At 44.5% G+C, this 25436-nt stretch overlaps 2 protein-coding genes across 4 annotated transcripts in view; one reads left to right on the top strand and one right to left on the bottom strand.

The window, feature by feature from the left end:
- Positions 1 to 3496: 3496 nt before the first annotated feature.
- Positions 3497 to 5284, bottom strand: DDX28 (DEAD-box helicase 28). The gene has a single exon (XM_069965892.1). The coding sequence runs from the start codon at positions 5222 to 5224 to the stop codon at positions 3623 to 3625; it is 1602 nt and encodes a 533-aa protein (XP_069821993.1). The 5' UTR covers positions 5225 to 5284; the 3' UTR covers positions 3497 to 3622.
- A 9-nt stretch (positions 5285 to 5293) lies between these two features.
- DUS2 (dihydrouridine synthase 2) overlaps positions 5294 to 25436 on the top strand; it is a 36270-nt gene continuing 16127 nt past the window's right edge. For 2 of the 3 annotated variants that reach the window (XM_069965893.1, XM_069965896.1), the window contains exons 1-7: positions 5294 to 5380; positions 6612 to 6733; positions 16949 to 16994; positions 17947 to 18038; positions 19005 to 19048; positions 22475 to 22535; positions 24802 to 24849. In XM_069965893.1, the coding sequence (XP_069821994.1) occupies positions 6623 to 6733; positions 16949 to 16994; positions 17947 to 18038; positions 19005 to 19048; positions 22475 to 22535; positions 24802 to 24849 (402 nt within the window). In that variant the 5' untranslated portion in view covers positions 5294 to 5380; positions 6612 to 6622. Of the gene's footprint in view, positions 5381 to 5451; positions 5524 to 6611; positions 6734 to 16948; positions 16995 to 17946; positions 18039 to 19004; positions 19049 to 22474; positions 22536 to 24801; positions 24850 to 25436 lie in introns of those variants that run through there. The other variant, XM_069965895.1, reaches the window with a different exon arrangement.

Genomic DNA, 25436 nt, shown 5'->3' on the forward strand with positions numbered 1-25436 from the left:
AGCACACTGTATTCTCTACCTGTAACACCACACAGCACGCTGTATTCTCTACCTGTGACACCACACAGCACGCTGTATTCTCTACCTGTGACACCACACAGCACACTGTATTCTCTACCTGTAACACCACACAGCACACTGTATTCTCTACCTGTAACACCACACAGCACACTGTATTCTCTACCTGTAACACCACACAGCACTCTGTATTCTCTACCTGTAACACCACACAGCACGCTGTATTCTCTACCTGTAACATCACACAGCACGCTGTATTCTCTACCTGTAATACCACACAGCACTGTATTCTCTTCCTGTAACACCACACAGCACTGTATTCTCTTCCTGTAACACCACACAGCACACTGTATTCTCTACCTGTAACACCACACGCTGTATTCTCTACCTGTAACCCCACACAGCACTGTATTCTCTACCTGTAACCCCACACAGCACACTGTATTCTCTACCTGTAACACCACACAGCACGCTGTATTCTCTTCCTGTAACCCCACACAGCACGCTGTATTCTCTACCTGTAACACCACACAGCACGCTGTATTCTCTTCCTGTAACCCCACACAGCACGCTGTATTCTCTTCCTGTAACCCCACACAGCACGCTGTATTCTCTTCCTGTAACCCCACACAGCACGCTGTATTCTCTTCCTGTAACCCCACACAGCACGCTGTATTCTCTTCCTGTAACCCCACACAGCACACTGTATTCTCTACCTGTAACACCACACAGCACGCTGTATTCTCTACCTGTAACACCACACAGCACACTGTATTCTCTACCTGTACCACCACACAGCACACTGTATTCTCTACCTGTAACACCACACAGCACGCTGTATTCTCTACCTGTAACACCACACAGCACGCTGTATTCTCTACCTGTAACAACACACAGCACGCTGTATTCTCTACCTGTAATACCACACAGCACTGTATTCTCTACCTGTAACACCACACAGCACGCTGTATTCTCTACCTGTAACACCACACAGCACGCTGTATTCTCTACCTGTAACAACACACAGCACGCTGTATTCTCTACCTGTAATACCACACAGCACTGTATTCTCTTCCTGTAACACCACACAGCACACTGTATTCTCTACCTGTAACCCCACACAGCACACTGTATTCTCTACCTGTAACCCCACACAGCACACTGTATTCTCTACCTGTAACACCACACAGCACGCTGTATTCTCTTCCTGTAACCCCACACAGCACGCTGTATTCTCTACCTGTAACCCCACACAGCACGCTGTATTCTCTACCTGTAACCCCACACAGCACGCTGTATTCTCTTCCTGTAACCCCACACAGCACGCTGTATTCTCTACCTGTAACGCCTCACATTGCGCTATTTTCTGCCTGTAACACCACACTGTATTCTCTGCCTGTACCACACAGCACACTGTATTCTCTACCTGTAAAACCACACAGCATAGTTACATAGTTAATACGGTTGAAAAAAGACACATGTCCATCAAGTTCAACCAAGGAGGGGATGGATACAGGGAAGGGGGAGGGGTGATAGGTTCTATACATATGCATTTATATTATTTTGCTCTAAGAACTTGTCTAGCCCTGTTTTGAAGCCCTCTACTGTTTTTGCTGTGACCAGATCCTGTGGTAGACTGTTCCATAGATTCACAGTTCTCATGGTAAAGAAGGCTTGTCGCCTCCGAAGATTGAACCTTTTTTTCTCCAGGCGGAGACAGTGCCCCCTTGTCCTTTGAGGGGGTTTTACCTGGAACATCTTTTCCCCATATTTCTTGTAGGGGCCATTTACATATTTAAATAAGTTAATCATATCTCCCCTTAAACGTCTTTTCTCCAGACTAAACAAATTTAATTCTTTTAATCTCTCCTCATAACTAAGATGCTCTATTCCCCTTATTAGTTTAGTTGCCCGTCTTTGTACCCTCTCCAGCTCTAGAACATCCTTTTTATGAATCGGGTTCCAAAGCTGGACAGCATACTCCAGATGAGGCCGCACCAAAGTTTTATAAAGCGGTAATATTATATCCCTGTCTGAGAGTCCATGCCTTTTTTAATGCATGACAATATCCTGCTGGCTTTAGAAGCAGCTGACTGACATTGTGTGCTGTTCTGTAGTTTATTATCTACAAGTACACCCAGATCCTTCTCCATTAGCGACTCTCCCAGAGTTACTCCCCCCAGGACATATGATGCATGTGGGTTATTAGTACCCAGGTGCATAACTTTACATTTATCCACATTGAACCTCATTTGCCAAGTGGACGCCCAAACACTCAGTGTGTCTAATTGTGTGCTGTTCTGTAGTTTATTATCTACAAGTACACCCAGATCCTTCTCCATTAGCGACTCTTCCAGAGTTACTCCCCCCAGGACATATGATGCATGTGGGTTATTAGTACCTAGGTGCATAACTTTACATTTATCCACATTGAACCTCATTTGCCAAGTGGACGCCCAAACACTCAGTGTGTCTAAGTCATCCTGTAACATCTGCACATCTTCCATAGACTGTACTGTACTACAAAGCTTGGTGTCATCTGCAAAGATAGAAACATTGCTGTTAATTCCATTCTCAATATCATTAATAAACAAGTTAAACAGAAGAGGGCCCAGTACTGACCCTTGGGGTACACCACTTATTACCGGGGACCATTCGGAGTAGGAATCATTGACCACCACTCTCTGGGTACGATTTTTAAGCCAGTTTTCAATCAGTTATAAGGGACTACATCCAGGAATATGTAGTGGCTAATAGTATTATTCAGGTACAGGTAATTCTCTACCTGTTACTCTTATATTGGAAAAAAGTATATCTTTTTTCATTCAATTTGTGCCCCCCCCACCTCACATGTATTATGATCGAGCATCTTTTGTCTTCGAAGTTGAGCTCCACAATAAGAATTTTATCCGATATTATCTTACATATACCGTTTATGCTTCTTTTTTTGCCTAGGTGGGATTGGCAGCACTGGCTCCGATCCTCTGTACTTTTTAGCATCATGTAATTGCAGTAGTGCATTATTTTTGTGTGAACACAGCCCTAATTTTACTGCAGAGTTGCAGCAGCTGCTTCTGTCACTTCTTGCCTGGACAGGTGTAGGCTAGAGGGGCTAGTCAGAGATGTTGAATTGGTAGGGGGTGGGGGTCAGAGATCCAGCCAAGCCTCCTGTGACATTAGAGATGATGTATTGACATGGGGGACAGAAGCTAGGGGTCAATCCATTTCCCATGTGAGTGGTAAAAAGCAAGTGGGGAGGACTATTAGAAATAACATTATACTACAAAGTTATATATCTTGGGTTGATATTTTCATTTAAATACAATTTCCTCACACTAGAGTACCCCTTTAAATGCCTCGTCCTCATGCTTGTCCCCCCCATGTAACCTTGACGTAAGGAATTCTTTAGAAAAGTTAAATACAATAAATTTTATTTTTATTAAAAAAAACAAACAAAAAAAAAACAAACATTGTTGCTACCAAAGAAGATCTTTCATTATTATCTTTGGAGAAGTACTGCAAAATATCAGGTTGTAGAAACCTAACAATGAATGAATTGAATTACAATCATTATAAACATTATTATGTGCTTTACAGATAGAACCTATACATTTCTGCTGCTGGTCTGCTGTTCCTCTTTTATAACATCATCTGACTTTACAGGATCCCTTATCCTGGACTCTAACCCTGGGAGACTGCTTCGTTTTCGAGCAGAAGTTTCAATCTTTTGTACCAGTTCCACATCCCAGGCATGGGTGACAAAACTCACTACCACACCTTTACTTTCACTACCAACACGGCCAACCCTCCCTGCTCTGTGCAAGTAGTCCGCTAAAGTCAGGGGAAAATCATAGTTCACTACTGTATCCACTCGGAGACTGTCCAGCCCTCTTGAGGCTATGTCCGTGCAGACTAACACGTCAAATTGAGCTTTCTGAAAGGTTACAAATATACCAGAACGCATGTCTGCTGGCATTTGGCCTTGAAGCCTAGCATGCTTGATGCCATGGTCATCCAACATATAACCAAGCCAATTCACTGTGCTCGAGCTGTTACAGAACACCAGTATTCCTCTACCAGGCTTCTCTGCGACATGCGTCTTCAGCAGCTCCAGAAGTTCAGCCATTTTATCCTGACCCTTGAGTTTTTTAAACACCTGCTGAACATGAGGCATAAGGAAATGTAGTCTCTTGCTTTTGATGGTCTCAATGCTGCCGAGATCTGTGACCTTGTTTAGTACTTTAGAAACACCTCGAGGGAAGGTGGCTCCAATAACTGCTAGCTGGGCTTTCCTACCCAGCCCTTGCAAATCACTGGGCCGAGAAGCGATCTGGGTCTGTGTGAGGATTCCCTCAATGAGTTCACAAAAAGTATCATCAAACAGCGTGTCCGCCTCGTCCAGTACAATGTAATGGAGATCTAACAAACTCACTTTTCCCCACTTCAATGACTTCAGCAGGGCACCAGGCGTGGCCACTAATACATCCAATGGATCGCCACGGAATTGCATCTCTATAGCTTTGCGGCCGTGACCTCCTCCTACAAATCGTACCCTTAAGCCTATCTGGGTACAGAGCCGTTTAGCCACAGACGTGACCTGTACGCCGAGCTCCCTGGAGGGAACCAGGATCAGGCTCTGCGGGTCTGGGGAGGCGTGGCAGTCATGGGTCAGCAGTCTGTGCAGGACAGGGAGCAGATAGGCCAGGGTTTTCCCACTACCAGTCTCGGAGGCACACAGCACGTTCTTCCCCATCAGCAGGGCAGGGATGGTCTGTTTCTGAATCCAGGTAGGAGTGGTGATGCTCAGCAGCTCCAGGGCAGACAGCAGCCGGGGGTCCAGGGACAGGGACTGGAAGGTCTCCTCAGTCTCCGGCCAGGGGCGCTCTTCCCGCTGTCTGGTAATGGTAAAGTAATCCCCCCAAGCCTCTCTGTGCTTCCAGCCCCGGCTCACCAGGGGCGGCTGCTCCCACTGGCCGCACGTCTCACCGGAGAACTGGTTAAGCTCCCGCCTGCGAGTACTGATGAGCAGCCTACCGGCCCGGGGAGCCTGCACCCCCTCAGCCCGCTTCTTCTCCTGCCTCTGCAGAAACTGCTGTGTCCGCACGGGCAGCTGAATCACCGGCAGGTCGCTGCTGGTAGAGTACCGGAGGAAACGTCCCAGTCTGGGGCTCCATGCCCGTAAACGTAGGACACACAGCGGAAGCATAACGCATGCAGACTTCCAGGGGACGCATGCAAGTGACAGGAGAGCCGCGTCACCTGCTGATGACGGAGGAGGCGCGCCGGAAGTGACGTATCTGTCTCCCGTAAACAGAAGGCAGTGACAGGCGCACGTGCTGCTTCCGGAGTGGCAGAGGGAGAGGTGAGGACTGTATCTAGATGTCAGTAGTGCCTGGTCGTAATGGCTGCTCTGTGCTTTATGCCTCACCATGGTGATGATGGCTTATAGTATATGGCAATGGAATGCGTCTATATAACATCATGCTGGAGCTGGAGCATAGTGCTGTAAGGTTTACACTGCATGTGCAGAGGTGGTTGGCACCTCTGGAAGCCCTTGTGTTCATGCAGGAGGGGGCAAGCACTTCCTGTTGGAGGGATCTAAGCTTAAAGGTATATGCCCACAGAGAGGAAAACTCTGCTGAATCCGCTGCTCACTCCCCTGCGCTCCCATCTGAATTTCCACCTGTCACAACATAGGCTCCATCATATGCTCCGGCGGATTCCGTCGTCCGCCCAAAGAATTGACAAGACGGAAGCGGACTCATAAAATGAAGGCGGCAGAGAGGGAAGCGGAGCGTGCAGGGAAGAGTGGCGTATTCGTTGAGAATTACTCTGTGTGCATATACCCTTACAAGGAATATTGCAAGGAGCAGACATAACATTAAACTATTGTTTGATCTATCGTCATGCTGATGTCATCAGATGCTGCATATAGTATATCTAGTATCAAAACAAAATAGTTTGCACATGGCGGCACTCCAGTATAAAGTGAAAAAGTAAAGGTTTTATTCACTCATGAATGTACTATTGGAGTGCCGCCTCGTGCAAACTATTTTGTGGATTTGGAAGCCCGTGTCAGGCGACCTGAGTTTGTGCGCCCACCTGAGCCTTGAGCCAACACAGTGCCGTCCGGCAACCTCTTGTTTAGTATCCAAGACATGTATGTTGAGGTATTGGCTCCTCCCTATGTTTTCATTGCTATATGACATTGTAACTTTGTTGAAAACATTTAGGCCAAGTTCACACAGTGCATGAACAACGGCCATTGTAGTAGGTGCCGAACAACGGCCTGAAAACTTCTTTAATAATGTTATCTAACTTTGTACTTTGTAATATAAATTTATTTTAAAAAGTATATATAGTTAATTTTTTTTATTTAACTACTTCCTTGAGTGGCAGCAGTAAGGGGTAACACGGGTCCCTCTGCTACCACCAACATTCATGTTGGGAACTGCAGGGATGTCTAAGCCCAGCAGTTCCCAACCCCTGGTCTGATATAGTGCTGTCGCACAGCCCTATACAGAGCAGGGTTTTGTTCCCCCAGTGTACTATATATTACTGTAAGTCTGACTTTTTTGTTCTGTATTGTTTAGGAATTATCAAAATGGTACTTTCATTCCGTGATAAGATCATCCTGGCTCCGATGGTTCGTGTGGGGACCTTGCCAATGCGACTTCTTGCTTTAGATTATGGTGCAGATATTGTATATTGTGAGGTAAACAAAGATTCATGTATATTTATAGATAGGGTTACACTGTTGCCTATTGATTGCCACGCTCTCTTATTTTTCATTTTACCCCTCCGCATGATTTAATAAATCTCCTATTTTTCTTTAGTGGACTTTTCACACCACATTACTATTTACTATGCTGTGTACAACTGGCAAAACTTGTATTTTCAGATCCCTAATACCTGGTTTTGCCCCTTTAGGTAGGAAAAAAAAAAACTTCCGCTGGCTGTTTTTTAGTCTTTGTCATTGACAAGTAGAATTTATTTTCACACTTCCCCATAGGGGATATTTCAGAGAGTTTTGACTTGGCCGCTAAATGTCTAATGTCTCTGGGAAAACTAGCAAGTGCCCTTTATTAGTAGAATTCTGACTCTAATGGTGCATTTACACAAAGAGATTTATCTGACAGATTTGTGAAGCCAAAGCCAGGAACAGACTATAAACTGTGAACAGTTCATACAAGATAGACTGAGATTTCTCCTCTTTTCAAATCCATTCCTGGCTTTGGCTTCCAAAATCTGTCAGATAAATCTCTGTGTGTAAAGGCACCCTAACAGCAGAGACACAAAGACAGAACACTTGAAGCCTTAGCTTATGCAGGGGAGAGATCCTGGGCTATGTACCTGCAATCTATGAACCAATGTGGACCCCCTAAATGGTCCATGCTATGTCTGAAAGGTATATTGTGGCTTCCATCAATGCCCTCCGTTTAGTCTGCAGGCTTGCCTCATTATTACCAGCAGCAGCAGCAGCAGCAATTCATTGCTTAGTGTAACCACTTTCTGGCTTCAATGCTGCTGCTGCATTCCCTTCTAATTCCTGTCGTGCCATGAAGTGTCACTGTCGTTAAATTTTTTCTGCAGAAATCAATAGTCCAGGCGATTTTAATAAACTTTGTAATTGGGTTTACTAGGCAAATATGCCATTATCTGCATCTAAAAAGACTTTTCCCAGGCCCCCCCTCTCCTATCTGTCATCTACTGCTCATTATCAGGAAATCTCGACTGTTTTACATCATTGGGATCCTGTCTGTGCTGTGGAGAGGGGGGGGGGAAGAAGGGAGATTAGTTGGCAGCAGAGAGCAGAGAAAAAAGGATTTCCCCACAGGGAGCCTCTGAAAGTCGCTATTCAGAGGTCAGAGAGGTCAGTGCTAATGTCAGAGGAGAGAGCCTGTTGATGTACAGCAGCTGTAAATTAACTCTTTGTTGTCCTGTTTTGGTGCCTCATCTCCCTCCACCCCTCCCTTCTTTATAGAGAACCATGAAGACAGGGGGGAGAGCTTCAAACTGCTTTTTCATGATAAAAATGCATTTTTCGGCTAATAAACCCAATTATAAAGTTCCTTAAAATTGCTTGTACTATTGATTTCTGCAAAAAAAATGTACCGACAGTGACGCTTTAAAACCCCAATGCATTACATCATGTTAACACAGTGGATCAATATCCCCTTCCTGCTCATATTCCATCTATAGTAGTGTACTGTGTAAATCACCCTCCTAGCAAAGTACCAGCCTGTTCAGATCAGTCGTTGAGAAAAAAAACCTGTCTTGTACTAAGTTTAGGAAAGGAAGTGCCTGTGTGAGTACTGCTGGCAAACAGTTTTGTTCTGACCCCTTTCCTGAAATGGAGTGAATAAGAAATATCAATGCTCGTTGGAGGGAACTCCAAGGGGCTTTTTCCACGCACACCTTTTGTTAACTTGGCCAAATAAGTCTATCTTTGCCCCATCTGTCCAAAGAACATTTTTCCTCACTTCTCAACTTCCAGCATGGAGCTCTGTACATCAATTCTGTGGGGTGTGGGAGGAGGCTAATAAGTTGTAGTAATAGTTGTATAACATTAAAAATGGAGAAACAAAGGTGTGAATAGCTTTATCTCTACACTGCCTATAACACTGTACTTCTATATTCTGTTATGCACACCTCTGGGGACTCTCTTATTTGCCTGAGCGTAAGGAAGAGTAAGTGAAGTAAAAGCCGCTAGTTATCCCCACTCCCTAGTCAGATCATGCCTCCCTGTAGCACTGCTCCTTTCACATGTCGTAGCTGCAGCCTTAAAGCGAATGTACCATCAGGTTCATTGTTTTAAGTTTTTTATATGAGAGGATCAGCAGTGGCACAAAGATGCTGGTGCTCTTGTCCTTTTTTTTTTTTTTTTTTTTTTTTTAAACTGTGATTTTTATTAGTATTAGAGTTTTATAAAACAGAGAAACATGAAACAACAGGCTGTGAAGCCAAAAACAGATGACTATACAGTATGACATATGTAAGCATTGAGCTCCCAAAGGAGGTCGCAGAGCACGTGGCAGGTAGAGAACACATATTTCTTTCAGAAAAGCTCTCATAGAAACACTGAAATATTGTGAGAAAGTGAACCAAGATAAACAATCTCCAAGCCTGCACAAGTATTGCGAAATCAGATACTGACGTCACATCATAAATATAAAAAAACCCAGAAGAAAACACATAGCTGGAGACCAATCGAGAGGAGACACAAAGAAAAAAGAAAAGAGTGGACAGACAGGACAAATGACGACAGGAGGGAGGGGGGGGAGAGGGAAGGTAGGGCAGTAGTCCAGACTTCTCAGGCATATCCTTGCTGTGTACAATAGGCGTCCCATGGGGACCACACTGCATCAAAGGCATCTAAGCGGTTTGCCAATGAGGCCGTGAGATAGTCCATGGTCCTCATATCTTTTATTCTAGCTATCAGGTCCATCAATGCAGGGGGTAGGGTCTGCTTCCACTGCTGCGCTATCAAAGTTTTGGCCGCCGACAGTAGTTGCAATGTGAGCTTAGTAGCTTTCTTACCAATATTCTTGGGGGTCAAATTGAGGAGGCAGGCCAGAGGATCACACGGGAAGGGTTTCTGTATAATAGTGGACACCATGCCACACACAGCGGTCCAGTAAGGCCTAATAATCGGGCAGTCCCAAAAGATATGTTGAACCGTTCCAGTTCCCACCAGGCATCGCCAGCACAGGGGGGAGATGGAGGGATTCAGTCTGTTCAGTAATTCGGGGGTGTGATACCACAGCATAAGCAATTTGTACTGGGTTTCCTTGTATGCGGTGCATATGGACGTTTTGGCTGCCCTCTCCCATATGATCCTCCAGCACTCTGGAGAGATAGTCTTGGCCAAAGCCGCCTCCCATTTTGCCATATACTTATGGCAGGTCAGGGTGTCGTCCGGAGGCGAGCCCAATATTTTGTAAATATCAGAGATCATTCCCTGCATATTAGGACCTAGCCTAGACAATTGCTCGAAAGCTGTAGGCCTTGATACCGTGGTGGATCCCACTAGGGTTGTCATGAAGTGACGTAACTGCAGGTAAGTGAAATGCTCAGTCAAGGGGAGTCCATATTTCTCACGCAAGTCCGCAAAAGGTAGCAGAGTGCGGGTTAGTGGGTTGACAATGTCAGCAAATTGGAACAAGTTGTGCTCCCCCCACGTCCGGACCACTGCAGACTGCATGCCCGGGGGAAATGCAGAAGTAAGAAGGAATGAGATTAAGGGTGATGCTTCAGAGTTAAGCTTAAATTTAGCCGAGCAGGTCTGCCAAATTTGCCTTGTATGTTTGATAGGGCCGAGGAGTGGATCAGAAAAGGTGGTAGCTGGGCTAGAGAGCCAGAGGATAGAGTTAGGATGCGTGGGGGCCAGCCACCTCCGCTCTATGGCCATCCATTTGCTGTAGGCGTGATAGGCGGTCCAGGAAGGGATATAACGGAGATGGGCCGCCCAGTAATAATGTGTGACATTTGGGACCGCTAAGCCACCCTGCAGTTTACTAGCCATCATCACTGTTTTGGGGATCCTATGCCTTTTCCTATCCCATATAAATCTAAACATAGCAGCCTGCATGGCCTTAAGTTCCTGCATAGGGACCCTAACAGGTAAGGTTTCGAATAGGTACAGCAGTTTGGGGAGTATAGTCATCTTTACCGCTGCTATTCGACCCAGGAGGGAGATGTAGTGTTTGCTCCATTTTGCCATAAGGGTCTTAACGTCTCTAAAGAGCGTGGGGAAGTTAGCCGGGTACAAGGAGGGATAGGATGCGGTCAGACGAATCCCCAGATAGCGGATAGATTCCGTAGACCAGCGAAATTTAAAGGTCGCACGTAGGTGCTGCAGCTCTCCAACCCGCATGTTGAGGGGAAGCGCTTCAGTTTTGGCTGTGTTGACCTTGTACCCCGATAACACCCCGAACTCCCGCAACAGTTCATTTAAATTAGGTAGGGATATGAGTGGGTTAGTGAGGGTCAATAGGACGTCATCTGCGAACAACATCAGCTTGTATTCCCTCCCCCTAATAGTGAGCCCGCTGATGTCTACATTACTCCTGATGGCCGCCGCCAGAGGCTCTATACAGAGGACAAATAGCAAAGGCGAAAGCGGGCAGCCCTGGCGGGTGCCATTAGAGAGGGGGAACACTCCTGAGCGGTGATGCGAGGATCTAATGGATGCTGTCGGGCGGGAATATAAACCCTGAATCGCTGCCAGAAAGGGACCGGAAAACCCGTAAATTGAAAGGGCTTCCATTAAGAAGGGCCAGCCCAGGCGATCGAACGCTTTTTCAGCATCCAGGCTCAAGACCAGCGCTTTGTCGTTTTGGAGGTTGACAGCATCTATTATATTGATCGCCCGCCTGGTATTGTCCGACCCATGCCTACCCATAACGAATCCAACTTGGTCCTTATCTACTAAAGATGGTAGATAGAGCCCAAGGCGTGTGGCCAAGATTTTTGAGAAAAGCTTTAAATCCGTATTTAGCAGGGCGATGGGCCGATAGCTAGAACAGTCCAGGGGGTCTTTGTCCGGTTTGGGTATTAAAGTTATGTGGGAGTGAAGCATAGAGGAGGGGATGGGGGAGCCCTGCATATAGGTATTAAAGAGCGAAACCAATCGGGGGGAGAGGAGTTCCGAGAAAGTTTTGTAATATAGGTAGGTGTAGCCATCCGGCCCCGGGGACTTTCCCGAGGGTAGGTGTTTCAGCACCTCCTGCAGTTCCTCAAGAGCAACAGGGGAATTTAAGTGTTCTACTGCCTCCGGGGTTAGAGTGGGCAGGTTGCAGGTGGTTAGAAAGTCCCTTATCTTCTGGGCTCGAGCGGCTGGGTCGGATGGTAGGGAGGATGGGAGGGAATACAGAGCGGAGAAGTACGTCTCAAAAATTCGGGAGATGTCTGCCGGGTGGTATTTTGTGTTCCCCTGTTCGTCCCTGAGAGCCTGCGGAGATTGTGCCGCCGAGCGTTCAGAAAGCATACGAGCTAAAAGGGTATGCGCCTTGTTCCCCTTCTCATAGAAGCGTTGTCTAGAAAACAAGAGCAAACGCTCTACCTTATGGATAGAGAGATCCTTAAGCTTAGCTCTGGCCGCTACCAACCTACGCAGGGTGCTCACCGAGGGACGGGAGGACATGGAGGCCTCTAGGGCGCGGATACTGCGCTTAGCTTCTAGAATACCAGCTTGGCGGTCCCTTTTAAGTTTAGAACTGAGTGCTATGCAGTGCCCTCTAGTGACGGCCTTATGGGCTTCCCATAGAACTGAGTGGGAGGACACCGATCCCTCATTCTCCCTGAAATAGTTCTCAATACATAATTTAATAGAGTCTCGGGACACTTAGGTTTTAAGTAGGGATTCATTAAGACGCCAATGACATTGTCGGGTGGGCGAGAGCATGGGGGCCAGGGTAATGTGAACGGGGCCGTGGTCAGACCACGAGATGGGTTCAATGTCTGCTTTCCGGAGTAAGCGAACTGTCGGGATATTCCCAAAAAAATAGTCAATTCTAGTGTGTGTTTGGTGTGGGTGGGAGTAAAAGGAGTAAGCTTTCTCCAGGGGATGCACAATACGCCAGAGATCATAAAGGTTATGCCGGCGAATCAATTTACGAAATTTGACCGATAACCTACGTAAATCATGAGAGGGAGGAATACCTGAGTGAGAGCATCTGTCCATCTGGTCTGAGAATGGAAGGTTGCAGCTCCTGTAGGAGCAGGCGCCTTTTAATATTAGAGTTTAGCCCTTTGGCATTTATAGTAACTATCTGAGCCATAGGGGAGTCAGGTGGAACGTAAGGCTAGTGAGAGCATAAAACTCACCCAAATCCACAGCATAGGGCATCCACCACGGGAGGCGGTCCGAGGAGGCAGGAAGTCCGTTCGAAGTCTGGAGCTGCTTGGGAGAGGGAAGGAAGAGAAGGGGGGGAGGTACATAAAGGCTACACAGAAAAAAGAAAAGGACAAACAATGTATCAATAAACATTCCAGAAAAATCCCAAAAAAGGGAGTTTACGGCTCTAGGCCATATACCCATGCAAAATGAGCATGGGGAGGAGCAAAAAACCCAAAAAAGGTTCTCCCTACGAAACACAGGTAAATGTAGAATCAAAAAAAGCATAGGGATAGGGCTCCTAGGGGGAGGGAGAAACCAGGTTGCGAACCTGACAAGCAACAGGATGTACAGTAATCAGGTTGGCAACCCGTCCATGCAGCCTATTCAGCTATAGAAGTAAAAAATAGGCCAAATGTAAAGCAAAAAGCAAGAAAAGGAAAAAACAGTCCCACCGCCAGGTGGCAGCTCAATGGGCCCTAATGGCAGGGCGTTAGATCAGCGGGGAGAGGAAGAAGAACCCCCAGGGTCGCGAGCAGGAGGAGGTGAGGGGTGAGAGGAGGATCTGCGCCGCTTCTGCTGTGAGGAGCGCCAGACAGTCTCAGGAGGGGTGGGAGGATGTGCGACGGTCCATTCTGTGATCCGAGGGATGGGAAGGGCAAAGGTCTCGCAGAACGCAGGAAGGTCGGAGAGGTCTCTCAGAGTTGCCGATCTGCCATCCTTCCTAGCCACTAAGGCAAATGGAAAGTTCCAACTGTACATGACTTGGTTATCTTTCAGCGTAGTGAGGAGGGGACGGAGAAACCGTCTCTTTTGTAGAGTGAGCCAGGACAGATCCGGGAAGAGCTGGATAGGGGCTCCATCAAACTCAAGTTCCTTCATGGCCCGGGCTTTAGTCATGATGCGTTCTTTCACCTCGTAATCATGCACACAGCAGATAATGTCTCTAGGGGCGCCAGAGTTCAGCTTAGGGCGGAGGGCCCTGTGAGCCCTGTCCAGCTTAATTTTGTGTGAGGAGGGTTCTCCCAGGACAATGTTGAATATGGCCTCAAGAGTTTCAAAGAGGTCCTCATCGTGCGTTGCTTCTGGGAGCCCCCGGACCCTGACATTGTTGCGCCGTCCCCTATTGTCCAAATCCTCCATGTGGCGTTGCATATCATTGAGGGCAGAAGATTGTACCCCTACTGTAGCGTGAAGTTGAGTGATGTAGGAGCGAGTGGCATCATGTTCCTCCTCCAGATTTCCTACCCGTTCTGACACATGTTGGATATCTTTGCGGATTTCCGATATTTCCACCCTGCACGCCTTGATCTCCGACAGAAGGGCTCTGAAATCATTTCGTGTGGGAAGTTGAGAGAGAAGCTGTCTAACATTACCCTGAGACTGAGCCCCAAATATAGACGAGTCAGAGTCGGAGTCTCCCCCAGGGTGCCAAGAAGCCTCATGTGGCGGTGTAGCTGTGAGGGAATTGCCCCCATTTTTAGCTTTAGTAGATTGTCTCTGGGAGGATTTCTGTTGTGAGTTTTTTGTATGAGACTTGTCACTTCTTGGAGGCAATGGTGCTGCAGCCATGTCTGGATTATACTTTATAGAAGATGTAGACAAACAGGAGGGAGAGAGGGCAGGGTGCAGGGTATTCAGTGAGGTGGGGGTGAGAGAGGCAGGTAGAGGGTCTCTCCGTGAGGCGGGGGGCTGTGCAGGAGGCTGTATAGGAGCTGCTCCCTCCTGTGGTATGTGTCTCTGGTGGGCTCCCTGGGGCCAAGATGGTGCCGGCTCTGGGATCTGGGGGAGTTCAGACAAGTCCAGAGTCCCCTCAGGAGGTTGTGGGCTATTGGGGGGGTCCCCCGGTCTCGGGGCCTCACTTACTGCTGGCTCATGTGGTGCCTCAGGGTGCCGGGGTGTCCGTTCTGCGTCCCGTGCAGCCGGACCTCGCGCCACACGTGGACAAGATGGCGCCCGCTTTCCTTCCCGGTGCTCAGAGCGTGTCCTCGGTTCTGCGCTCACAGCTGACAAGTGAGCCGCCCGGGATCCGCAGCAGTCCGGAGCAGATGCGGGAGGTAGGCTAAGGGAGCGGGTCGGGTCGGCGGCTTCTGACTCACCGGGGGACTGGCGCTGGCTGCGGGATTCACGGCCCCCAGGTGTACCGCGCGGGAAGAAGCGCTCGAGCGTCTGCAAGCGGGTCTTCCGAGGTGCCGCTGGAGTCGGGGTAGGTGAGCGTCCCCCGGTGGTCTTCCCCATGTGCCGGTGGGTGATTCTGGCGGTGGGAACACTGGCAATTAGGCCTGTTCAGGGCTGCATGGACGGAGCTCTCTCAGCGCACGTCCGTTCACATGGCCGGCTAGCTCCGCCCCCCTTGTCCTTTTTTTAAACCGGTTCCCGTGCCCGGCACCTGTCTATTCCCGGGCACTGGCTTCACATGAAGCACTGGGGGCATATTCACCGGCCCCCAGTGTGACAATCACTCCTCCCCTCTGTGATGCAGTTAGGAAACATTCGGTTTAAGGCCCGATTTTTGGCCAGGAGCATTAGTAGTGATGCAGCAGTGTTGTGTCAGATGTAGTAGTGATGCAGCAGTGTTGTGTCAGATGTAGTAGTGATGCAGCAGTGTTGTGTCAGATGTAGTAGTGATGCAGCAGTGTTGTGTCAGATGTAGTAGGTTTTAGTGCAGCAGCAACAAGTCTAGGTCCTATCAGCTGTGATAGTAATGCAGACTGGCAGTAATACATCTGATGTATTATTGCAACTATGCTACATTTCACATATCTTGTTGTGATAAATCTATCTTTACTTCATATGCTAAACTTAAGACTGCTGCGTTTTACCAGATCTATTTCTTATGACATATTCATCTTTCCTGTATCAGATTGACTCATCAAAATTACATCTGACAAAAAACGCACTCGTCTTGCTAAACCTGATAACTGCATCTCTGCTATATATTCATATCTGATAGACCCAGCTCTGCTATATCTGATAGACCCAGCTCTGCCATATCTGATGGCTTCAGCTCTACCACATCTGACATATTCACTAACACTGATTCTGATAGACTTGGTTTTACTACATCTGACATAGTCAGCATTTTATACACCTAGTACGTCTGACTTATGTTCTCCCTGTATTTGTGTGGGTTTTTTGCCACACTTCTAAGCCTACCAATAGGTTAATTTGCAGTTTTTAATGGTGATCCCTATAAGGGATAGGGACTCATGTAAATGATCACAATGTTGGTACAGCACCACAGAATATGTTGGTGCTGTACAAAGATATATAAAGAAGGAAATTATTATTATTCTTAAATACAGTGTTGCCTTGGATTACGAGCATAATTCGTTCCGGGGCTGTGCTTGTAATCCAAATACACTCTTAAACCAAAGCAAATTTTCCCATAAGAAATCATTGATATGCAGACAATTGGTTCCACACCCCAAATATAATGATTTATTATTCTGAATAACATGTAAAACAGATGAAACAAACATTTAGAAACATCAGAATATGTGATATTATAAGTTACTGTACAGTAATGGAGAGGATGGGAAACACAAGGGCTGACAGAGACTGCAGGGAGCATGAAGGAATGAGCAGGGCAGATGTGGGCACATACATGCAGCACTCTCTGTGCGGGGAGAGAGGGGTTACAGCTATGAAGAGATTACCTCCACAGTCCTGTCCCCTGATGTGAGCCCCAGCCTTAAGTGGATCTGCTATGATTTGGAAGGTAAGGGAGACTTCCTGGGTCAGAGTACAGTGCTGTAGACCACACTATGCAGACCATGCCCCTCCTCCACTCGCCCTCCAACCCAGTACAGGGAGCTCTTAAACCAAAGCAATGCTCTTAAACCAAGTCACAATTTTGAAAAACTCTGAGCTCTTAAACCAAAACGCTCTTAAACCAAGTTACTCTTAAACCAAGGTACCACTGTACTACTTTTCTGCACTCGACACTTTTACGTCTGACATATTTGCTGCATATGATATGCCTATAGTAGTTCCGCATTGTATGACCAAACGTGACCAGAATGTCCTGTACAACATGTACGTGTATTTATGTGTATAGATAATGGACTTTTAATACTTTTTTCTTTTTAGGAGCTGGTTGATATAAAGATGTTGCAGTGCAGGCGGGTTGTAAATGGTACAGTGACTTTTCACATTTTATAATTATTTTAATTTGATATGTTGATATGCTGATCATGGGCTAGGTTTTTAGTTTGACAGGAAGTGGATGAGAAGCCTGACAGTGTCGATATGGTCTTATTAAACCAATTTGGGGGGAGACATTATGCAGATCTTGAAAGTAGGGATGCTTGTGGTCAGATTGTGGCAAGCTGACTTAAAGGACAAGTGTCATCAAAATAAAGAATTACAGGCAGGCGGGTGTGTGTGTTGGAACATAATAAAGAAAGAATACTTACTCATCCCTGTGTCCCCATAACGCTGCCCTAACGATAGCTCACAGCCGCTGGCCTCCTGTGAAATGTCACTTAGTGACTACAGCAGTGTCCACTGGCTGAGTGGCTAACTGGCTGAGCAGGCAATCCATCAGCGGGGCGGTTATGTTCCAGCAGTAGGACCCAGGGGAGCGACATACGAAGAAGCCAGCCGAAAATGACTTCTGGCAGCTGTCATAGAGAGGTGAGAGCAGCACTATGGGGACTTTATACTTTCCTTATTATGTTCATGCATCCCCCTTGCCTGCAGAGTATTTATTTGTATTATTTTAATGGGATTTCCTCTTTAGACTTCATTTTTAACTACATTGCCCATATTTCATTTGTTTTTCTTTTGTGGTTTCCATTAAAGGGGGGTTCCTGAGACCCATAAAAGATAAATAACAGCCTGTGATATAAACCAATAAAATACAGCATACTCGCCTTCCCAAATCCAGTGTTGGTTCATTAGTCATTACTTTATGAGTAACTATATCTTGTTGGGCAGCCCTGTGCAGTAAGTATAGGGCTGTGTATTCACACAAAAATCTGAGATCATTTTGGTAAAATCTGAATGTCCATATGGCATTGTCAGGTGTCAAAAAATTGTAGTATCACCATCAGTTACATAAACTATTTGTATTTTATTTACTGCAGAAGTTCTCCAGACAGTGGACTACATTGCTCCCACAGAAAGAGTCATTTTTCAGACCTGCGAAAGGGAGAAGGATCAGGTTGTATTTCAGATGGTAAGAGTGTTCATTTAAGACGTTCACTAAATGCAATTTCCAAACATAAGCTTTGGCAGACATCTCATAAAATTTTATATCTTTGGGAAAGGAGTACTATGTTGTACTTCTGGCCACCAGCAACTTTTCTATATCTATTATACATAACATATGGACATATAGTACTGTGCAATGGTTTTAGGCAGGTGTGAAAAAATGATGCTAAATAAGAGCCCCCCTCAATCCAGGAGGCCTCTAATTTATGACTATCTTCAGTGTAAAGGAGAGCAATGAGTCCTGTAGGAGATGATATGAGACAGAAGGGATAGGCAGCCTACATGTACACAAGAACTGTGGTTAATTCTCAAGATGTATGGACAAAACTCCCTGCAGAGTTCCTTCATACACAGTGTATACAAGAATACTTAGACAAATTGATGCTTTTTTTAAAGGCAGACACCGGATAGCCTGGGACCTGGCAGTGTTGGTGGAGCTAGATCTACACCACTGTTGTTTTTTCCATAGCCTCGGAAGCTTGATAAATTATTTTACAACAGACAACCCCTTTAAATTCAGCCAGAAAGTTAGGAGAATCCCCTACACATTCAATGGTCAGCTGGTTCCCTTCAAATCAGCAGGTTCAGCTGACGTTAGTTTAATTGTATGGCCGTTCCAGAAACGTCCCCTTCAAAGGTAGGGGAAAAGGCATCAACAAGATATAAATATAAGAAGCATGGTCATCTGATTGCATGTGACTCTGGCTTATAGAGAGGTTTCAGCTGCAGACTATACATTCGTAAGTGATGAATCACACTTCATTTGCAGCGTTTCGAGGTCGAAAAACCTCTTAAACTTGAAAGACAATCAAAGAACTGTCAATTCTGTGTATTTCGCATCCCTTGAAAAATGTGCTTTACTTATGACTCCTATTACTTATATTTAGATATCTCATTACTTAATATTTATATATCTTATATTTTCCCATAGGGGACTGCTGATCCAGAAAGAGCACTGGCTGTAGCCAAACTTATGTAAGTTTTTTTTTTTTGCTGTTTATGCCATAGTAGTGTCATATTGTTTAACAGTAAGATAATTTATTATCGGAATATCTTCTCAACCCCTTCACGTGTTATTTCATACATGTTTATAATTCATGCAGAGGGGACAGATGGAGCAGGCTCAGGACCTGATCTCATTCCATGTGCAGTGGGTGTTGGCTGTATATGACTTCACCAGACTTTAGTCTGATCCCAATAATTAACCCTCTAGATGCCATAATCGCAGCATCACGTTGCCCACACTGTTTTTATACACTTTTTAAGAGTATAAACAGGCAAGTCCAGCCCGCGTCCTCTTATTCACTTAGCAAAAACACTTATCATATGTTTCACTTTATAAGTCACACCTAATTGGAAGCACCTAGGTTTTAGAGAAGGAAAATAGGAAAAAAAAACTGTTCATTGCCGCAGTACACAGTAAACAGAGTTTGCCTCTGTTTGTTCTATTGACACCTCTGAAAAATGACATTTAAATGGCCGTTACAGTTTAAATCTCGCTGAGCTGTAGGAGGGCATGTGGGGATAATGAATTCATTCCATATACCCTCCTACAGCTCATTGAGGGTTCACTCCCTGACACCTAATACAGAGGGCCACTAATACTAAATTCTAAACTTGCTGGAAGGTAGGGGTGGGAGGGGAGTAGGGATTAGAGAGAGAGAGACAGATCTGTTGGTGTCTGCTGCTTCAGCGGCTGTCACTTGTCTTCTCCCAGAACAACAAATCACCCACTCCTGCAGCCGGTGCTAAAATCTGTCTGGCAGCTGTCACTTGCCTTGTCCCATATGTACACAGCGTCTCTCTCTCTCTCTCTCTCTCTCTCTCTCTCTCTCTCTCTCTCTCTCTCTATTTATGAACAAAAGTGAAGGTGCACAGTGCAGTGGCACCCTAGAGGAGTTGGGGGGATTCTGACAGCTCCGTGGAGAGGGTGGAAATTGCAAAAGTAAACTTTCAAAAGGGAGTAGGGGATGGTAGGGGAGAGGAATACTTAGAACCCACTGCCTCCTTTCCGGGAATGGTCCTTTTTGAAAAAAAAAAAAAAGGAACGGACATAAGACCTACTGAGTCTTTGTAGGTGTGTCTAATAAAACGAAAAATATGTCGGAGAGGACTAAAAAAATTTCCAAAATTATGATTACTAGTCTGTCTAGCCATGTTCTTATTTACACCCCTGTTTTCCTGCTGACAGGTCTGTTTCACATCACCCCCTTCCCAGTTTTGAGCCCCCCACTGATTTCTAGATATAGTTGAGAGAAGCACACGGCTGTGTACTTCACTTCCCAACACTCTATCCTACTTATTTCAGTAGTTTGGTTCCATAGACTTTGAATGGAAACAGACTGAGCAGGGATGCACATATAGCAGAAGGTTGTGTGCTTTGCCCTCTAGAGATCAGTGGGGGTCACTGCTCAATTTTGCAGCAGAACAGAACTTTATAATGAGAATATAACAGAATAAAGATAATGTGTCAGTTGTGCAAATGTGAAGACATAAAAACTAGACCTCCCACAAGTTGCAAAATTGTGGTTTTCAGTTTCACTGCACAGATTGTTTGTTTTTCTATTTCACATTTTATTGGTAAAATGAGGGATGTCATTAAAAAGTACAAATGGTCCCTCGGAAAAGCAAGCCGTCATGTGACTCTGCAGATGGAAAAATAAGAGGCGCTTAAATGCCAAGGAGGAAAAAACAAAAATGCAAAACAAAATTGGCATTTGTTCTTAAGGGGGTTAAACCCAGCGCTGTTTTTGCAGAACTCCCCAGCAGTCATGTTTCTATAAATGGAGCAGTAAGCAGAAACACTTATTTTGTGTCCTCATCTCAGCACTTACTATCAATGTTGTGAAAGTTTCTAAGAAATTCTGTTTAAAATTACTGCTGGTTGGCAGGATACTTGTAGATTGGTTTGGCTTGACCTTCTACATCACTCATCCCAATGATGACATATTTATGCTGCTCTATAAGTACCCATCAGAGGCTTGTAAAAGCATTTTGTTAAGTTTCCTATGATTTCACCACATCTGGTTATTTTCTTTTGTAACTAGTTTAATTATTCCTATCCGGGCAGTGTAGATGTTAGTGTTTCAAAATTAGCCCCATCTATCAGACATGTAGTCATGCTGTAAACGTCTGAGATGTGCATATCTCTTTAAACGTCAATATCGCTTACACTGAGAATGGCATTAGCGGCAATGCAAGTTGTCTCTGCTCTATGATGACATAGGGTTAAAAAGTCTCCCACAGCTTCTGGCTAGTTTATTGTCTCATAGAGATGTCTTTTATTTATGGGTCGCGCAAGTTCTATAATCGCTCCATCCGAGTGACCAATCTTGTTACATATTCATATTACATTGCTTTAGCATGGGGGAAAGGGTTTTAAGACCTTTTTATGATCATCTAGATCTTCATATTTTATTTCAGAATTTCTGCCCCTGTTAGATGCTAAGAACAGGAATTGGGGCTTTTCTACTACAGCTTAGATGAGGGTGCCAAAGGTAATAACCATTTGGCTGAAATGTAGTACTCATTATGAATTTGCAGTGAAATCTTTGTTATGATAGTATTATATCCCAGAAAACTTACAATAATGTATCTTGGCCACTGTTCCTGTGTATTGAGAGGATAGGAGAGATACCTGTCGGCCAAACGATTGTTCAGCTGACAGTTATTGAGGCCCACCTGCAAGTGGGGTAAGAAGATATTTCTTATTTTCTATGCAAGTGCAGCATAAAAAAAAATATCTATCGATTTATCTATTAGCAGAGAATCCACAGCACACCAAAAATTTGTAAGGATTGTGATTTCTTTATTTCATAAGTGCAGCAATCCAACAGACGCTTGGTGTGCTGCGGATTCTCTGCTAATATACAAAGACGGTCTGAAGTCAGGACCCCCACCACTGGCACCTACACCTGCATTGCTGTGCTGCTCACTCTCTTTGCTTATCGATTTATCTATCTATCAGGAATACTCCGTATATAACTAATGTATGATCACTGGGGGTCTTACCTTTGGTATCACTCACTGTTAACAGCTGGGGTTCCGAGTCCCCCTGTTAAAATGGAATGGCAGTCATGTGCAAAATTGTCATGTCATGTGCCCTAAATTATATATATATTTTGGCATCCGTATTATGAGAGGAAGCCCAAGCCAGACATCAGAATATACGTTTGTTGTTTTTGTTTGTGTTTATATTTTCAATAAAAAAAAAAAAAAAAGCCTTTCTTTGGGCAGTGAATAGTGTCAAGGAGGCGGGGACTCTCATTCCCTGAGACCTCACTATGCTGTATGGCTGCCCCTTTGCACAATGAGTAGTGCACACAGTACATTATCAAGATGGTTGAAATGACTGCCATTAATATTTTCATTGTTATTATAATACTATTTTCTTCTGTGCAGAGAAAATGATGTTGCTGCTATTGATATTAACATGGGTTGTCCGAAGGAATATTCTACCAAGGTATTAACTTTTTCATTTGGTTTTGATTTTTTTTTTTTATGTGCTTTGCAGTATTGCTACAGTATGTTCATATATGCATCAGGTTCTTTATCAGTCACCTGTTTAGTCATGGTAGAGACCTAAATAAATCCCCTCTGGACCTTACTCTAATTTAGTAAGGAGATGCTCTTTGGATCTATTATTGTTGCTTTCAAATAACAGCTACAGCACAGATTAGAATGGAACCTTATGAATTAAATAACTTACCTAGTAAACATGCTAAGAGTATTCACATTTGAAGTCAACTAACATAGACAACCTGCAGCACACTCCAGTGTCACAATGGTCATAATCCTAATAATTTCATAATTCTCATTTTTTAAATAAAGTAATAAAATGATAGTGCACTAAATGTTCTCTAATGTGGACCAGACGTGCATCAGTGTTAGGTATACGTTACTTTTAGTTGAAGACACCAACAAGGTAGTATATCATACTCGCTTAATCTGGCAAATTCATTCGACTAGCCCTAATATAATTCTACCTTTCCCCTGCACTGGCCAGTCCAGAGAATATACCCGAGACTTGCCAAATTGTGTGCACTTTAATTTGGGGATGGCTGTGCCCATCGGTTACTGTGGCTATGTAACTGGACAGGACAGAGTTGGCAGCAGGACAGAACAGGACAGAGGTGGCAGCAGGAAGCACTCTGTCAGAGTACACCACTTCCTGCAAGGCACACAGCAGCTGATATTTTCTTTAAGTGAAGTCCTGTATAACTTTGATTTAAGTTGATTTAAAGAGATATATTTTCTCTGAAGAACCACTTTAATGGTTGTAAGTATTTTCCAGCAACCACTTCAGCACAGTTCAGGGAAAGTTGTCTCCCTCACATCAGTGCAGCTAGTGATAGTAACTGCAAACAAAATAACATCAAGTTGTATTTCTTTTGTCTCTCCATTTATGCAATAGACTTTTTTTTTTTTTTTTGCCTATGGTAGACGAAAGGATTCAGTGAGAAAAATATAACTGTACAGAAAACAGTCTTTTGTGAAAACCAAAAATGTTTAATGCATTGAGTTTAATTCGAGCATCGTTCTGCCAGTACCCTTCAGTATTTCTATGTTTTGGAAGGGGGAATTTCAGCCTTGTGAATTAAAGAGAATACAGATGGAAGCACAATATTACTTATTACTTTTAACAGGGTTATCCAGCTTAATAAAATCCTTAGAATAGGCCATCAATATTGGATCGGTGGGGATCTGGCTCCTGGTAAACATGTATGATGCAATTACTTAAGACAGCTGATTGACAGGGTTGGTGGCAGTCAGACCTACACTGATCTGAGACTAGGTAATCTGTTTTATAAGGCTGAATAACCCCTTTTAATAGTATACTGATTTGAAGGGGAACAATGATTTATAGTTTTCCAGTCTGTTAGCATTGTAACAATAGGGCATGTGGTACCCATTGCCATTCATGTTGCTTTTCACACTTGGCCAACATTAAAATTTACCTGTCACAAAGTCTTTATTGGGTCTTAAAGCGACCCCACTTGGATCAGAATGTGGGTCGCACCCAGTACCAGCCCGGCGTGGTCATCTCCATGGATGCCTAAACAATGCAATGGAGTGCACCATGCGCTTGGCTCAGACTTAAGGCCCTATTCCACCAACAGATCTGACGACAGATTATCTGCCAAAGATTTGAAGCCAAACCCAGGAACAGACTATAAACAGAGAACAGGTCATAAAGGAAAGACTGGATTTCTCCTCTTTTCAAATCCACTCCTGGGTTTGGCTTCAAATCTTTGACAGATAATCTGTCGTCAGATCTGTTGGTGGAATAGGGCCTTAAATGACACGTTTGCTTTAAAGTGGATCTGTCAGCAGCAAATCATGTTCCAAAAATGCAGACCCTGTTAGTGGTAAGGAGACACGTGTGATACCTTTCATTTATCTGTCTGTGTTTCCATAAACTAAAACATTGCTTTTATTCCCTGGTGCAAAGTGTCGAAGAGGCATACACGAGCCCCGTAAAGTGCTAAGGACTGTAATGTCTTGTTGGTCTACCTCCTATCCCTATCCCTGCTTGAATAGGCATTGAAGGGGGAGCAAGAAGTTATTTTAGGAGCTTGGTAAAGCCTCCTTGACACTTTACACTTTAGATTAATAGCATTTTTCTACATACTGGAAGCCCAGACAGATGTATTACCTAACAGCTGTCTAACAGTGTCAGCAGTTTGGAGTCTAAATTTCACCTTACTGTGAAATTGTCCATTCTTTAGGGCGGCATGGGAGCAGCTCTTCTATCAAATCCAGAAAAAATTGAGAAAGTAAGTGGTGTTTTCAGTGGGGAAATATTTTCAAAAAAGTTTCATCACTGTCAGCATAAGTATATGTTAAAGAGTTGTTCACCAATTTGTTTTTCTTTTAAATCAACTGGTGCCAGAAAGTGCCAGAGATTTGGACTGGAAAGAATACACCACTTTCTGCAGGACATACAGCAGCTGATATGTACTGGAAGACTTGAGAGTTTTTAATAGAAATAAATTACAGATTTCTGGCACCAGTTGATTTGAAAGAAAACACATTTTGGTAAACTACCACTTTAATATACAGCAGCATGTTATTTTTCTTTCCTAAAATTTTCATTTGTTTTTATTAAAAATGTTGATTGTTTTTTATTAACATGTAAATATAGAATATGTGAGAGAAACAATGTCAGTTATTTGTAAACATATTCAAACATAGCAGAGGGAGGTAGGACATTTTCACATTTTTTTTTTATTACCAGCAACTTGATTCCGCAGAAAGAAAGACTTGCCTCATGAGGGTAACAGTATCACTTTAAAGGCTATAGGCATTTTTCAGTTCTTTCTTTTTTCCACTTGTTAAAGGGGTAGTGCGGTATAAAACCTTT

Source organism: Dendropsophus ebraccatus, chromosome 4, assembly GCF_027789765.1.
Source record: "Dendropsophus ebraccatus isolate aDenEbr1 chromosome 4, aDenEbr1.pat, whole genome shotgun sequence".
In the NCBI taxonomy this organism is placed as follows: domain Eukaryota; kingdom Metazoa; phylum Chordata; class Amphibia; order Anura; family Hylidae; genus Dendropsophus; species Dendropsophus ebraccatus.

What these genes read in the sequence shown, in the direction of transcription:
- DDX28 (XM_069965892.1), bottom strand. Translation starts at nt 5,224, where the DNA reads ATGCTTCCGCTGTGTGTCCTACGTTTACGGGCATGGAGCCCCAGACTG.